A 17,309-nucleotide genomic window follows, 5' to 3' on the forward strand; every position below is an offset into this window, starting at 1 on the left:
ATGACAAACATGTCTGTTGTTGTTCATTACAGTCCTTTTTTTAATTGTTCTGATCAATTGTTCTGATCTGGTCAATTTCACTTTTAAATGACAGATTTCTAAATACATTTTTAATCAACTGATTTAATTTACTGCAAGTATTGTACTTGTATTTTTTACTGATTAAATGTTAATATACGATGTTCAGTCAGTATGCATTATAGAAGTTATTATAGATATGTAACGTAATCCTAATAAAGCTGTTGATGTTTTTAATTTTTTTATTTTTTTTATTTATTTATTTATTCGGGACAGTGCACATTAATAAACAATCTAACATTTCTGTACAGACTGTAAATGAGCCAGGTTATAGCATAAATGCTCATTTTCACCTGTAGTCCCGAGACAGGAAGACAAACATTAAAAAATAATGCAACACAAAAGAATATGACAGTATACAATATCAAGCAAGAAACACATTAGCACACATTCAGGCTGATTACATTACATCAATAAGATTAGTCAAAATGAGGACATAACTGGGAACTTTTAAGAAGCTGTTTAAGGTGCTTTTTAAATGTGCAGTAAGTGGGACATTCTCTAATGTTTGTTGGGAGGCTGTTCCAAAAATGACCTCCTCTGATAGACAGAACAGTTTGTCCAAAGGTAGTTTTTCTGAGCGTGATCTCTATATCTCCTCTAAATGAGGCTCTGGTACAAAAACCTCTGTCAGACCTTAGTTTGATGTATGTAGAAAGTGAAGGTGGGGCCAGTCCGTGAAAAACTTTATAAATTAAACAGCTATTTTTAAAATGAATAAAATTTTCAAAATTGAGCATATTGTATTTTCCCAAAATATTACAATGATGGAATGACAGAGGCTTTTGATCAAGTATTTTTATAGATTTTTTAAATAACATTTCTATGGGTTTTAAAATTGTATTTCCAGTGAGTGACCAGGTTGTAATGCAGTAATCTATATGTGAAAATATCATTGAATGTAGAAACATTTTAGCAGAAGTAATTGTCATTGATGGTCTGATTTGTTTAAAGTTATGTAAGTTGAATTTGATTCTGTTCGCCGTAAGTTTGATGTGTTTTTTGAAAGAAAGTGTTGGGTCCAGTGTGACCCCGAGGTACTTGAACTCTTCTACAATGTCAAGTTCCACTCCCCCCAGGAACACACTGGACCGCTCCAGTTTTATGAGTTTTTTTGAGAAAATCATGGCAACAGTTTTCTTTTTGTTCAATAATAGGCAGGATTTAAGCAGCCAATGCTGAATATTCTCCAGTGCTGATGTAAGAATGGATGATGCTTCCTGTGTGCTTTTAGCAGGTGTACAAATAACCGCATCATCAGCATACATTTGGAAATGGACTTTTTGACAAACGTTTGGCAGATCATTTATATATACAGAGAACAGTGCTGGTCCCAAAATAGAGCCTTGTGGGACTCCTGCTGGACATTCAAGGTAAGACGACATAGTGCCACCAACACTCACAGCTTGTCTTCTATTGGACAAGTAAGATTGAAACCAAACTAGCGCATCTTCTGCAAAGTTGAAGTGAGTCAGTTTAGACAGAAGGGCTCGATGATCTACTGTATCGAACGCCTTCTTTAAATCCAAAAAGACTGCACCAACACATGTGGTTTTATCAAGCAAGGATTTCACTGTTTCTACGAAGACACAGTTTGCCATCTCTGTAGAGTGGTACTGGCGAAACCCAAACTGCATGGGGTGCAGGAGAGAATGGCCGTGGCTGAGGTGTTTATTGATCCACTTTTCTGCAACCTTAGATACAACAGGGAGGATGCTGATGGGGCGATAATTTGAAATGTTTGTTTTGTCTCCTGATTTAAAAATTGGTGAGACTATAGCCACCTTCCATCCTGATGGAACAACTGCCGTTTTAATTGATAGATTTATCAGATGTGTTAGCGGGCATACCAGCACGTCTTTGTGTATTTTTAAAAAATGTGTGTCAAGGCCATACGCATCTTTGGCCTTTGATGGTTTCATGGACTTGATAATGTTAGCCACCTCCAGATCAGTTATTTGCTCTAACCTAAAAACCGTCTGTCCAGGATTAGGCTTACGAGCTATCTCTGAGGAACTAAACATTTGTGTTATTTCATTGACAGAATTAATAAAGAAATTATTGAATTCGGTTGCTAATTCTTTTGGATTATTTAGCAGCTCGTTGTTAACTTTTATTTCCAATCTATCATTGTCCATTTTATTTTGCTTTCCAATTAGTTTATTAATATTTTGCCATATTATTTTGCCATTTCCATTTGCACTTGTAATTACATCCAAGAAAAAATTTGCCTTGGCTTTACGTAAGGTATGAGTTGTTTTATTTCTCATAGAAGTAAATCTTTGCCTATCAATGGTAAGACCAGATTTTAAAAACACTTTGAGTAAGATGTCTCTTTCTTTCATAAGTATTTTGCATTGATTATTCAACCAGGGTAGATGATTTCCCCTTTTTTTTTTACCTTTTCCTCGTTTAATAAAAGGTTCCATAACATCTGTAATTTTAGAGTTAAATATCTTAGTTAATTTCAATATCATTATCAGAAAACAATTCAGACCAATTTACTTCATTTAGAATAATATCAAGATTTTGATGTAAATGTTTTGGAATAAAATTGTAATGGTTATTAAATGTAGATGAATTAAATCGCTTTTTACTTAATTTTCGGGAGAAAAATACAATATTATGATCAGAAAGCCCTGTAATGAGATTGTATGTTTTACTAATCCTCTCAGCATGGTTTGTGAATAACAGATCTATTAGAGTTTCCGAATGGTTTGTTATTCTGGTTGGTGTTTTTATCATTTGTGTTAAATTAAAATAGTCAGTAATTTGTTTAGAGTTGTTCGTTCCCTCTTTACATTCCAGTTAATATTAAAATCACCCATTAAAATAATTTCCTTGGTTTTATCACAGTGTTTAAGGAGAAGTTTAAGTTGTTCATAAAAATCATTTTTTTGCAGTGGGCTTTCTATATATACACACTATAACAAAAGACATTGTTGCAGAAAGTGATATGTCAACACCTACACATTCCAAAACAATTTCACTTGGCCATTCAATCATTGTGCACTTTAGAGTATTTCTAACATACATTATTACTCCCCCACCCCTCCCATTATTTCTGTCCTTTCTAAATGCATTATACCCAGGCATATTTACAACAGCCTCAGGGGAAGAATGGGTTAAGCACGTCTCTGAAAGTCCTAAAAAGTCAATATTGGAACTGCACAGCAGATGTTCCAGTTGTTCACGTTTTGGTTTCATACTGCGTATATTTAAATGTCCGCCAAATAGTCCCTTTACTTTTGATAACGGATCCCAAACTACCCTTGCCTGATTTAATGTGCGAAATATTCTGTTGGTTCTGTGCCGTTTAAAGACTGGATTCCTGTGTTTTATTGGAAGAGTCTGTTGATTAACATTGCAAAAGTCAGCAACTGTTGTTTGTGTTAGCGGAGTCACACGCTCACCAGTGCACACTCCCGCCGCGTCCCTCCTGGAGCGCTGCCTCTCCGGTGAGTGCGCCGCCACTGGAATGATCCCCGCCGAGCCCACGGAGAGTCCCAGCCCAGCAAAGCCAGCACTGCTCCCCACACACGGCGAAACAGCCCCTCCAAGGCCGCCCACGTCCCCGCACGCCGCACCATCAGCCAACGACACGCCCGCGCCGAACCAGGAAGAGGCGACGGCAGGGCCACGAGCACGCAACAGCCCAAGACGCGGGAACTCCACAGGACCCACAGCCCCCAGAAGTGGGTCAAACAGGCGATTTGACAGTGACCAGATGGTAGTGTATTGAGGGCCACTATTTATTGGCTCTGTTGTTTCTTCTGTAGCGACAATGGTGTTGACCACTGGTGTTGGGCCTGGATTAACTTCGATGTCTCCAGCCAGAAGTAGCACAATCACCAATTGAGTAGAAATCACATTAATGTTGTTTGATGGAGATCTCTCACACGCCTTAGATGGAGTTTTAGGAGGAACATTATTGAGGAATTTGGAATATAGAAGGTGATAGCTCTTGTCGGTTTGTGTGTACACACAGTTTTGATTATCTTGCAGACAACAATGCTTGACAGACACAATTAATAGTGTTACAATATACAAAATTATTATCCAACTTTGTAAAAGGCGTCCAGATTGCTGCATTAGATAGTCTGGAGGTTTTAGAAGAAAACGCACAGCTCCTGCAAAACTGTGCATGCCCCCAGCCGCCATTTTAGAAATGTAAGGATGTGAAAAACTTGGTTTAATGATTTATAATTTATTTAAAATGTATGTATTTACTAATAAGTAAACAAAATATTAACTGGCAAGTTTGAGTTTAGTCCATTTTCCTTTTAAGTGATCTTTACTTAAACATTTAAGTTAATTCAATGAGAAGACCACATTAGGTCAACTCAATTAATTAAGTTTGAATTTTTCCATTACTCCAAAAAACTTACGCAACCACTTTCCTCAAATCATTTGAGTAGTCTCAACTTGTTAGGGTTTACAGTGTACATGCATGTCTATTTCTCTCATATTATCTCTCTATTTCTCTCATATCTCTCACCTCTGGAAGAGGTGTTAGTGAGGCCAGCAGGGGGTGCTCACCCTGTGGTCTGTGTGGGTCCTAATGCCCCAGTATAGTGACGGGGACACTATACTGTCAAAGAGCACCGTCCTTCGGATGAGACTTTAAACCGAGGCCCTGACTCTCTGTGGTCATTAAAAATCCCAGGATGTCTTTCGAAAGAGTAGGGGTGTAACCCCGGCATCCTGGCCAAATTTGCCCAGTGGCCTCTGTCCATCATGGCCTCCTAATCATCCCCATACTGATTGGCTTCATCACTGTCTCCTCTCCACCAGTAAGCTGGTGTGTGGTGGGCGTTCTGGCGCAATATGGCTGCCGTCGCATCATCCAGGTGGATGCTGCACATTGGTGGTGGTTGAGGAGATTCCCCCTTCTATGTAAAGCGCTTTGAGTGCTGAGAAAAGCGCTATATAAATGTAATGAATTATTATTATTATTATTATATTATATATAAAACGCATGTGTAGACTGATATTTTTCGAATGTCTGGACTCCTTTATTAATGGAGTATAAACAGACGTTTCAATATACAGTGGGTACGGAAAGTATTCAGACCCCCTTACATTTTTCACTCTTTGTTATATTGCAGCCATTTGCTAAAATCATTTAAGTTTTTTTATTTTATTTTATTTTTTTTATTGTACACACAGCACCCCATATTGACAGAAAAACACAGAATTGTTGACATTTTTGCTCATTTATTAAAAAAGAAAAACTGAAATATCACATGGTCCTAAGTATTCAGACCCTTTGCTCAGTATTTAGTAGAAGCACCCTTTTGATCTAATACAGCCATGAGTCTTTTTGGGAAAGATGCAACAAGTTTTTCACACCTGGATTTGGGTATCCTCTGCCATTCCTCCTTGCAGATCCTCTCCAGTTATGTCAGGTTGCATGGTAGACGTTGGTGGACAGCCATTTTCAGGTCTCTCCAGAGATGCTCAATTGGGTTTAAGTCAGGGCTCTGGCTGGGCCATTTAAGAACAGTCACAGAGTTGTTGTGAAGCCACTCCTTCGTTATTTTAGCTGTGTGCTTAGGGTCATTGTCTTGTTGGAAGGTGAACCTTCGGCCCAGAGCACTCTGGAGAAGGTTTTCGTCTAGGATATCCCTGTACTTGGCCGCATTCATCTTTCGCTCGATTGCAACCAGTCGTCCTGTCCCTGCAGCTGAAAAACACCCCCACAGCATGATGCTGCCACCACCATGCTTCACTGTTAAGACTGTATTGGACAGGTGATGAGCAGTGCCTGGTTTTCTCCACACATACCGCTTAGAATTAAGGCCAAAAAGTTCTATCTTGGTCTCATCAGACCAGAGAATCTTATTTATCACCATCTTTGAGTCCTTCAGGTGTTTTTTAACAAACTCCATGCAGACTTTCATGTGTCTTGCACTGAGGAGAGGCTTCCGTCGGGTCACTCTGCCATAAAGCCCCGACTGGTGGATTGCTGCAGTGATGGTTGACTACAACTTTCTCCCATCTCCCGACTGCATCTCTGGAGCTCAGTCAGAGTGATCTTTGGGTTCTTCTTTACCTCTCTCACCAAGGCTCTTCTCCCCCGATAGCTCAGTTTGGCTGGGTTCTGATCGTCCCAAACGTCTTCCATTTAAGGACTATGGAGGCCACTGTGCTCTTAGGAACCTTAAATGCAGCAGAATTTTTTTTTATAACCTTGCCACAATTCTGTTATGATTCTCATTTGCTCTGACATGCACAGTTAGCTGTAAGGTCTTATATAGACAGGTGTGTGGCTTTCCTATTCAAGTCCAATCAGTATAATCAAACACAGCTGGACTCAAATGAAGGTGTAGAACCATCTCAAGGATGATCAGAAGAAATGGACAGCACCCAGTGGCGGAGCCAGAGGGGGCCCGGGGTGGCACTGGACACCCCAGACATGCGATTGGCCACCCCGGGTGCCACCCCAAAAATGTATTTGCTACTGGCAGTTGCTGATGCTGATTTTAAAAAAATAAAAGCGGACTGCAGCTCGGGTGGTTGTGGAGGCAAAAACTCTGGGCTGGGAGGAGTTCGGAGAGGCCATGGAGAAGGACTATCGGTCGGCCTCGAAGAGATTCTGGCAAACCGTCCGGCGCCTCAGGAGGGGGAAACAGTGCCCTACCAATGCTGTTTACAGTGGAGGTGAGCAGCTGTTGACCACGACTGGGGATATCATTGGACGGTGGAAGGAATACTTCGAGGATCTCCTCAATCCCGCCGTCCCGCGGTTCATGGGAGTTTGCCCAACCAATCCACATGTGCTTTGTGGATTTGGAGAAGGCATTCGACTGTGTTCCTCGCGGCATCTTGTGGAGGGTGCTCTGGGAGTATGGGGTTCGGGGCCCTTTGCTAAGGGCTATCCAGTCCCTTTATGACCGATGCAGGAGCTTGGTTCGCATTGCCGGCAGTAAGTCAGACTTGTTCCCGGTGCATGTTGGACTCCGGCAGGAATGCCCTTTGTCGCCGGTTCTGGTCATCATTTTTATGGACAGAATTTCTAGGCGCAGCCAGGGGCCGGAGTGTCAGGTTTGGGGACCACACGATTTCGTCTTTGCTCTTTGTGGATGATGTAGTCGTGCTGGCCCCATCAGACGAGGACCTTCAGCATGCACTGGGACAGTTTGCAGCCGAGTGTGAAGCGGTTGGGATGAGAATCAGCACCTCCAAATCCGAGGCCATGGTTCTCAGTTGGAAATGGGTGGTTTGTCCGCTTCAGGTTGGTGGAGAGTTCCTGCCTCAAGTGGAGGAGTTCAAGTATCTTGGGGTCTTGTTCACGAGTGAGGGAAGGATGGAACGGGAGATTGACAGACGGATCGGTGCAGCTTCTGCAGTAATGCAGTTGCTGTACCGGTCTGTCGTGGTGAAGAAGGAGCTGAGCCGCAAGGCAAAGCTCTCGATTTACCAGTCAATCTACATTCCTACTCTCACCTATGGTCATGAGCTGTGGGTCATGACCGAAAGGACAAGATCCCGGATACAGGGGGCCGAAATGAGCTTTCTCCGCAGGGTGGCTGGGCGATCCCTTAGAGATAGGGTGAGAAGCTCGGTCACTCGGGAGGAGCTCAGAGTAGAGCCGCTGCTCCTCCACATCGAGAGGGGCCAGGGCATCTTTTCCGGATGCCTCTTGGACCCCTTCCCGGGAAGGTGTTCCAGGCATGTCCCAAAGGGAGGAAACCCCGGGGAAGACCTAGGAAACGCTGGAGGGATGATGTCTCCCGGCTGGCCTGGGAACGCCTCGGTGTCCCCCCGGAAGAGCTGGAGGAAGTGTCTAGGGAGAGGGAAGTCTGGGCATCCCTTCTTAGACTGCTGCCCCCGCGACCCTGCCCCGGATAAGCGGAAGAAGATGGATAGATGGATGAATAGGCGTACACTGCATTAAAGCTGCCGTCGGCAAGTCTAGCAGATTGGGTCGATTAGCCAAAATTTTGAATGTTTACAACTCTCATGCCCCTCCCCACTACCAGCGAGCACCTCCCATCGAGGTCGTGCTCGTCAGTGCGTCACTGTGCGTGTGTACCTGATTTTCTGTGAACGCGTCCGTCTCTTCAGCATCTATCAACACCATGGACTCGGAGGCAGCCCTGGCTAATCTATCCATAGATAGCAATAACTGAGGAATTGGAAGCTTGTTAGTAGATTTTCTCTCCGCCATCACGCTTCATGCGAACTTCAGGCGTGGCGTGTGCATGTGATATTAACGTGCGTGACTCTAGCATGGGCGGACTCGGCGGACTCTCTCAAGCCGACGTGGGTGACCCCGATTCGGTTCGGAAGCAGCAGTCCCTCGGTCAACCGCAGCAAGACATAGGGGATATCACTCAGCGCGAGTGAGGGGGATCTGTGGCGTGTGCACGACCTGTGATTGACAGTCAGATATCACACCCCCCTGCGCTGATTGGACCTGATGAAGCGGGAGCGCTGGATTTTTGCTAAACAAATAACACGCTCCAGGTGGAGTTAGAAGCTCGGGTTTTTTTATAAAACCACCTTATTTATGTTGTTCTGTCGGATTATAGTGTCGATTACACTGAATATGATCAAAAAAATGTTGCCGACGGCAGCTTTAAAGGGCACCTATTATGACTCTTATCACAAGATGTAAAATAAGTCTCTGATGTCCCCAGAGTATGTATGTGAAGTTTTAGCTCACAATACCCAACATATAATTTTTTACAGCATGTTTAAATTGTCATTTTTTGGAGCTCAGAAAAACATGCTGTTTTAGTGTGTATGCAAATGCAAATGACTGCTGCTGCCGGCCCAGGGGGCGGAGCCTCATGTGCTCACGCTCAGAGCCAGGATGGTGAAGTCGTGCTGTAGAGACGGATTGGCAGGGAGGACGAGAAGCTCAGTCTTTGCCAGGTTGAGCTGCAGGTGATGTTCCTTCATCCATGTGGAGATGTCCGCCAGACAGCTTGAGACCCGTGCAGCTACTGTGGGATCATCTGGTTGAAAGGAGAGGAAGAGCTGCGTGTCATCAGCATAGCAGTGGTAGGAAAAACCGTGTGCCTGTATGATGTGTCCCAGTGATGTGGTGTAGATGGAGAAGAGGAGGGGACCAAGAACTGAACCCTGGGGAACATCTGTGGTCAGCTGATGTGCTCTGGATACCTCACCTCTCCATGCGACCTTGAAGGACCTACCTGTGAGATAGGACTCAAACCAGTGGAGTGAAGTTCCTGTGATGCCCAGTGATGAGAGGGTGGACATAAGGATCTGATGATTCACCGTATCGAAGGCAGCAGACAGATCCAGGAGAATGAGGACTGAAGATTTAGAAGCAGCTTTTGCGATCCGTAGGGCTTCTGTGACTGACAGTAATGCAGTCTCAGTTGAATGTCCTTTCTTGAAGCCAGATTGGTTGACATCCAGCTGGTTGTTTAGAGACAAGAAGGATGTTAGTTGGTTGAAGACAGCTCTTTCAAGTGTCTTCGCAATGAATGGTAGGAGAGAGATAGGTCTGTAATTCTCTACAAATGATGTGTTTAGCGTGGGTTTTTTGAGCAGTGGAGTAACCCGAGCCTGCTTGAATGCTGTAGGGAAGGTGCCAGTATGGAGGGATGAGTTGATGATGTGTGTGAGTGATGGTAGAAGTGTGGGAGAGATGGCTTGTAGAAGGTGTGAGGGGATGGGGTCAAGCGGGCAGGTGGTAGGGTGACTGGAGAGGAGAAGTGTAGATACTTCTTCCTCGGTTAGCGAAGAAAAGGAGGACAGAGGGGTATTGGCTGTGGAAGGGGTCGGTCTGGGTTCCTGTGTGTGTGGAGCTGAGAACTGACTGCTGATAGCCGTTGTTTTGTTGGTGAAGAAGTGCGCAAAATCGTCAGCAGTTAAGGAGGAGGCGGGTGGTGGTGGAGGTGGACAGAGGAGAGAGTTGAATGTCTTGAAGAGCAATCGTGTGTTGGAGGAGCTGTTGATCTTGTTGTGGAAGTATGAAGATTTTGCAGCATGAACATCAACAGAAAAGGAGGAGAGGAGAGATTGATACATACTCAGGTCAGATGCGTCTTTTGATTTGTGCCATTTCCTCTCCGCTGCCCTGAGTTCGGTCCGGTGTTCCCGAAGAACCTCAGATAACCAGGGGTTAGAGGGAGTAGCGCGTGCTGGCCTGGAGGAGAGAGGGCAGATAATGTCTAGAGAAGAGATTAGAGTGGAGCATAAGGTGTCCGTTGCGGTATTCACATCCAGAGATGAGAATTGTGAGGGTGGGGGAAGAGAGGATGACACGGCAGAGGAAAGATGGGAGGGGGAAAGTGAGCGCAGGTTTCGTCTGAAAGTGACTGGTGGTGGGGGTGGTGGTGCAGGGGTAGAGAGTTGTAGACTGAAAGTAATGAGGAAATGATCTGAAACGTGGAGAGGTGTCACCAGGATGTTTTCTGTGGTGCAGTTGCGTGTGTAAACCAGGTCCAGTTGGTTGCCTGATTTGTGAGTAGCTGTGGTGATGAGTCGTTTGAGATCGAAAGAGGCTAGGAGAGAGGTGAAGTCTGTTGCATGTGGCTTTTCGAGATGAATGTTTAAGTCACCGAAGACTAGTAGTGGGGTGCCGTCCTCAGGGAAAGTGGACAGCAGCACATCCAGCTCATCTACAAAGTTACCCAGCTGACCTGGGGGGCGATAAATGACTACAATATGGATTTTAATGGGAGTTGTAAGTGTAATAGCATGATATTCAAATGAGTTGTTGTTGCATAGAGAAGAGAGCGTGGAGTATTTGCAATTGTTAGAAACGAGAAGCCCTGTACCCCCACCTCTCCCAGACTGGCGAGGGGAGTGGGAGAAGGAGAAATTGCTAGAGAGAGCAGCAGGGGTTGCTGAGTCTTCTGGACGAATCCAGGTCTCAGTCAGCCCCAAGATACTAAGAGTAGAATGAGATGCAAAGGCTGGAATGAAGTCAGCTTTATTGACTGCTGACTGACAATTCCATAGACCCACGGAAAGAGAGAGAGGAGTATGTGAGGATGTGAGGATGGGACGCAGATTGGCAATATTGCGCTGTCTATTGCGCGTGATGAAAGGACGTTGCCGAGAGATAACAGGAATGTATTGAAAGCACATGTTGATTAAGGTGAACAATAAGATAAGTAGAGGGAAGAAAAAGGGAAGAGGAGATACGTAAGTGCCTTTCTGGTGTCCTTGCTCGGTGGAGTCGCGCAGGTAGAGTCGCTGGTCTTTACCCGAGTCGGTCTTCACACGAGGAGCCTGAACGCTTCCGCTGACGCTTCCGCGACAGCGTGCAAATTACACAGATATACAGATAATGCTCTCACCGCTTGAGTGAGTACAGCTGTTTCGTTCGGGCAATTAAGTCAATAACGGCAAAATGTGTCAAATCTAAAGTGCTAGGAGCAATTGGGCTTAAGTTACGTGCAAATTAGATTGCTATAAACATTTACATGTGTTTCGTTCGCGGCTATTTCTCTAAAGTGCCAATGCGTCTAACTGAAATACAGGATTATGTGAAATTAAAATTTACAAAAGAACAAGAGAATCGAAGATGGCCTTACCTTGACTAAAATATAGCACTGAAATATCAGGAGAACAAGGTATTCTAGAGAAAACCACTTGCGAGCTGCGTGCCTCTAGTATGCTGCCCGCTGGTCCTATTGAAGTGATCTGAAGCCCTTCTATTTATATCTATCAATTCTTACAGATGCTGTTTCGTTCGGGCAATTAAGTCAATAACGGCAAAATGTGTCAAATCTAAAGTGCTAGGAGCAATTGGGCTTAAGTTACGTGCAAATTAGATTGCTATAAACATTTACATGTGTTTCGTTCGCGGCTATTTCTCTAAAGTGCCAATGCGTCTAACTGAAATACAGGATTATGTGAAATTAAAATTTACAAAAGAACAAGAGAATCGAAGATGGCCTTACCTTGACTAAAATATAGCACTGAAATATCAGGAGAACAAGGTATTCTAGAGAAAACCACTTGCGAGCTGCGTGCCTCTAGTATGCTGCCCGCTGGTCCTTTGGCATTTATCTCAAAATAACTGCTTTCAACAGATCAATCTTTATTCATAAACAAATTTATTATGTATAAAAGTCGAAGAACATTTGATGCAGACCCAAAAAAACGGCATCTAGCTTATAATCTCTTGAATATGAAAACACAACAAACAACAAATCCATTTGCCTTAACCATTGTGCGCTGTTCAGGGTCTTTTTGACCCACATTTCTGACTTTCATTCATGGGGATAACATAGATAATTTGACATGGTTTAGTGTAAGATTTTTGCCCATCTTTTGGAAAATGCTGTTTTAAAAGTAACAAATTATCACTTTAACCAGTAGATGGCTGCAGAGCACCACTATTTGCTATTTGCTTTTTGACTAACTGAAAGACATCTTTTCACAAGTTTTTCCAGTTGTACTCATATCTACATATAATGGAATCACAATTATAATAATAAAAGTTACTTTTTGTCAAAGTTTAGGCACTTTTTGTACTGAAAAAAAAATCTGTTTTTCAGTAATGTTATATTATGATTAGAATCAAATGAATTTGATCAATGGACAAAATTCATCCTCAAAATCAGAAACAACACAGAACACACAGACATAAATGAAGTGGCACACTTTAAATTTGTAGAATTATATGAAAAACAGATGTTTGAAATAAATGATAAACTCTAAAAACTCCAACTTTTCTCTTTGTAACATCCTGATCAGGTTTGATTCTAATCATAATGTAACATTATTGAAAACTGATTTTTTTTTTCAGTGCAAAAACTGCCAAACTTTGACAAAAAGTAACTTTTATTGTTATAATTGTGATTTCATTATATGTAGATATAAATCTAACTGGAAAAACTTGTGAAAAGATGTCTGTTAGTTTGAAACTTTTAGTACTTTTAGAGCTCTGCAGCCATCTACTGGTTAAAGTGATTTTTTTTTTTTTTTACTGCATTTTCCAAAGATTTGGCCAAAAATCTTACACTAAACCATGTCAAATTATCCATGTTATCCCCATGAATGAAAGTTAGAAATGTGGGTATTTTATAAGGCACATTTTTTATTCATTTTTTTTTTTCTTTTTGGAGAATTTTTCTTTTCTTTTTTTGAACATTTTGTGGAGTAAAAATGTCCAAATGTAGAGTAAAAACATAAATAAACTGAGTAAAATTACATTTGTTTAAAATATAGATATTGTTACAAAATTACATTTTGTTGCCTGGGGTCTCTCAGACCCCAAACAGCCTGACTGTAAACCACAAACGAACAGCGCACAAGGGTTAAAGTTGTGGAACATAGTGCAGAACAAAGTGCAGCCATAACAGGGCATTGTGTATCAAAAAGTTAAATGAAAATAAATAAATACAAATAAATAGAATGAAGAAAAAAAATATATCTATATAGAGATGTCATTTAAAGGGTTAAGTTATGTTTATGCACTAAACAAGACCAATAAACTTGATTTATTAACCTATTAACACAGTATACCCCATTTTCCCATGATATATGTACTTACAAGGCATTTGCCCACCAGCAACTATAGTTGCCGCTTGGACTTTTGACTAAGTATACAAAAAACTATAGATCTCTTGTAAGATTTGTTTTGTTTGGATGATTCTAGAGACCTTCATGATTATGTAGATATATATATATATATATATATATGTCAACAAAAAATACTTATTAGTAACATGAAAATGACCTTTCTTTGGGAGGGTTTGCCTTCGTCATGCTTCCTGGAAGTAGGGGTAGGAAGTTGACAGCCTCATGTGACAGGGAGGAAGTAAATACCTTTTTTTTTTCTTGAAATCCTTTTATTTGGTTGTTTGCTTGCATGTCATTGAGAAATAAAACATGGACAACATCTAGAAAATTATTTACAAAAGGAAAATGACAACTATGCACTGCGGCAACTATAGTTGCCGGTGGATAAACTGGTAAACTTTATATCCGTAAAATGACTCGATGAGCTGTCATAAAGTGCATGCTCTCACTTTCATTTCTGCCGTGGTCAGTAACGTTAGGCCTGTCGCTCCTCTGGATACTGTAAGCTGGATCACAAACAGTACAGATCCATCCTAGAGTAACAACGAGAGTAAATGAAGACTGCTATGTTCATTCTTACAACTAACAACAAAACACCTCAATCGCTTAGGAGACATTATTGTCTACAGCTGCTCAAGAGTCGAAACAATGGCAGACTCTGTGTCCAGCTCACTCAGGGCGGGGTCTATGCTCAAACTGCAGTGTCAATCAACAGTCGAGGGAGGGGCCTGTGCAAAGTGACGTCACATTTCCCTGAATCCGAGAACAGCTTGTCCTGAGACACTGCTTATGATTTATGGGGATTATAAAAAAGCACTGGGTGGATTTTTATCATTATAGGATGGTTGTGAACACATACTGTCAACACACATTTATGTTCAAACACCATGTAAAAGGGAATTTTGCATAATAGGTGCCCTTTAAGATGTATAAAAAATCTTCTCTCCGCTGTGGATCTTGATGTTTCATTCTGCAGGTTCTGGATCAATGGTGTTCTCTCTGTCCTCTCCTTCCAGATGCTTTCTGGCAGTTCTGCTAAAAACAAAAGTTTAATTTCTTACAGACATGATGCGAGAGGAATAATCAATATTACAAGTACTAAGGCTAATCACATGTTAAAGCAACACTGTAGTTTTTCAACCTTCATAATATATTTCCAAGACCCTTGCAATAGGTTGAATGACACGTCTGCCATAGCCTGACGAGGTCTGTATCGCTTTTACTGGCACTATGGAACTTTGGGGTTCGGGTAGTAACCCGAGCACAAAAAGAACTACAAAATTTGACTTGCAACTTGCAAATCGATTTTTCAACTTTGCAGATTCATCTATGGTAGCTTGATATTATAATATTGACGATATATGGCTATTACCTACCACACAAACATTGAATTGAATTAGCATATCCATTCTGTAAAACAGTAGCCAATAAGCTACTATGATGACGCTGGCTTGTAAACGTGAGCTACGCGATCTTTTGGCATTTAAAAAAAAATAAAACCCATGAAATTATATTCATTTGACATGCTGAAATATAGCCACTGCACCTGGGATAGGGCAGTCTCATGCTAATCCTAAACACAGGCACGTTGAAGCCTACAGTACCGTATTTTCCGCACTATAAGGCGCACCGGATTATAAGGCGCACCTTCAATGAATGGCCTATTTTAGAACTGTTTTCATATATAGGGCGCACCGGATTATAAGGCGCATAGAATAGAAGATACTGCAGTCAAACGTTTGACTGGGTTTGCGTTATGCAGTGGTCACCAACCTTTTCAAGCCTAAGATCACATCCAAAGTCCAAATGTAAACCAAGATCTACCACTTGCAAAAAAATATGAAAAAACAAGTGGCTGAGCTGTAAAACCTTGTTTATACTCGACGCGTCCGCATAAGCGCGAAGGTAATAAAAAACATATCCGTCTGCTCGTGCTCGGGCAGATTCGGCTCAAAGTCGTGCATCTTCGGATGCGGAGGCGCGCGCGCGGAAAAATGACGCCAATGTGACAGCGCGCGCGCCTCCGCATCCGAAGATGCACGACTTTGAGCCGAATCTGCCCGAGCAGACGGATATTAGTACATCTCATCACACCGCCGGCACCCAGTTTGCGCGTCTAAATCAGTTGTATGGTCTGGTGTTCAGTCTAAAACAAAACAGTTGCGTCAAGTATAAATACCTCGTCTGTTTGGGGAGGTGCGCGCGCAGTCAGCGGAGGCTCGCGCTCCGGTGCCAGGCGAAAGTATAAACAAGGTTTAAGTCAGCGGTTGTTTTACAGACATTAATATAAGGTGCCGGATCCATATATAAGGCGCTCCGGATTATAAGGCGCACTGTCGTTTTTTGAAAAAAATAAAGGCTTTTAAGTGCGCCTTATAGTGCGGAAAATACGGTAATGTTTTTCATTGATGTTATGGCAGTCCACTCTGCTTATTGTTTTTCGAGAATGTTGCACTCCTGTTTGTCATTGTGCACGAAACTTCACGGCAATAAATCATCAGGAATATTTGCTGACTTGTGCGCGTCTCAAACGCCCTCTTCACGTTCGTCCTAATGCCTGTTAGTTGTCCGTGGATTTGCCCATATTTGGCGTTTAAAATGGAAACGTCTTTAGACATGGAAATCGATTTTACAATCGATTCAATGAACACTTATGTCTCAAAAATCGAACAAGACGTGAGAACTCCTTCTGCAGAGTTCGGGGGTATCGGCTTGTCAACAAATGCACGTGTATCCTACGGTGTAACCATGACAGATTTTACGACAGTACAACAGTGTTGTTCAATAAAACCCAAATTATTACTTACTTTGATATATTATTTGAACCAATTATTGCTTGTTATTATATATTTGCATTTTAATGGCTGTTGTTTCACTTGGATCTATCTTTTTTGTTCGATTACTTTTTGTAATCGATTTATCGGTGGAATAATTGGTAAAATACTCAATTACTAAAATAATTGATAGCTGCACCCCTACTTTACTTTTGCTTTAAAAAAGGATTTAATTTGGAGTTTCACTACTGAAGTCCTCTGTTTATTTATTTAATCTAGCTGTGCTGAACAGAAGCCCAAAACATGTGGACATATTGACATTCAGAACATGCTGACTTTCTCAGCCTTACTATTGTTATTACTAATATGTACTGTTATTTTATTTTTATTTTATGTTTGTATACAATTTTTTACTAAATTAGTCAATAGATTAATCGATACAAAAATAGTCGTTAGTGGCAGCCCTAGAAAAAAACTATTATGGAGTGGAAATGGCTTATAAGTCAATAAGCGGTCCTCTGCTGCCATCTACCGTTTATAGTACATTTTTAAATAAATATGTTGGTTTGCCAAGCATAAGTTTTCCTACATTTTGAAGCATTTAGTTTTACAAATGCGGACAATCTTTGAAGCATGAACAAATCATGTTGTCCTACTGTTAGTTTAACTGCTTCTATTGTTCTCATTTGTAAGTCGCTTTGGATAAAAGCGTCTGCTAAATGAATAAATGTAAATGTAAATGGTTTTGGTCATCACATTAAAACTAGATATTAAAAAAAAAAATTAAGTGCTGGAAAAAGTGTGATGGACTTGAAAGTCCTTGATTAGTGCTTGAAATTTACTCTCAAATGGATGTACGAACCCTGAAATGAATAATGTAAAAACATTTGTCTATTTCACTCTCACACGTTTATTTTTTTGCGTTTTTGGGAGGAGTAA

At 41.7% G+C, this 17,309-nt stretch overlaps 1 protein-coding gene across 3 annotated transcripts in view; it reads right to left on the bottom strand.

Moving 5' to 3' along the window:
- Positions 1-12,076: 12,076 nt before the first annotated feature.
- LOC309498986 (uncharacterized protein) overlaps positions 12,077-17,309 on the bottom strand; it is a 34,907-nt gene continuing 29,674 nt past the window's right edge. For 2 of the 3 annotated variants that reach the window (XM_082169979.1, XM_082169980.1), the window contains one exon: positions 12,077-14,631. In XM_082169979.1, coding sequence (XP_082026105.1) covers positions 14,562-14,631 — 70 coding nt within the window. In that variant the 3' untranslated portion in view covers positions 12,077-14,561. The remainder of the gene's footprint in view (positions 14,632-17,309) is intronic. The other variant, XM_082169981.1, reaches the window with a different exon arrangement.

Source organism: Leuciscus leuciscus (genome assembly GCF_965113295.1).
Source record: "Leuciscus leuciscus genome assembly, chromosome: 1".
NCBI classification, from domain to species: Eukaryota; Metazoa; Chordata; class Actinopteri; order Cypriniformes; family Leuciscidae; genus Leuciscus; species Leuciscus leuciscus.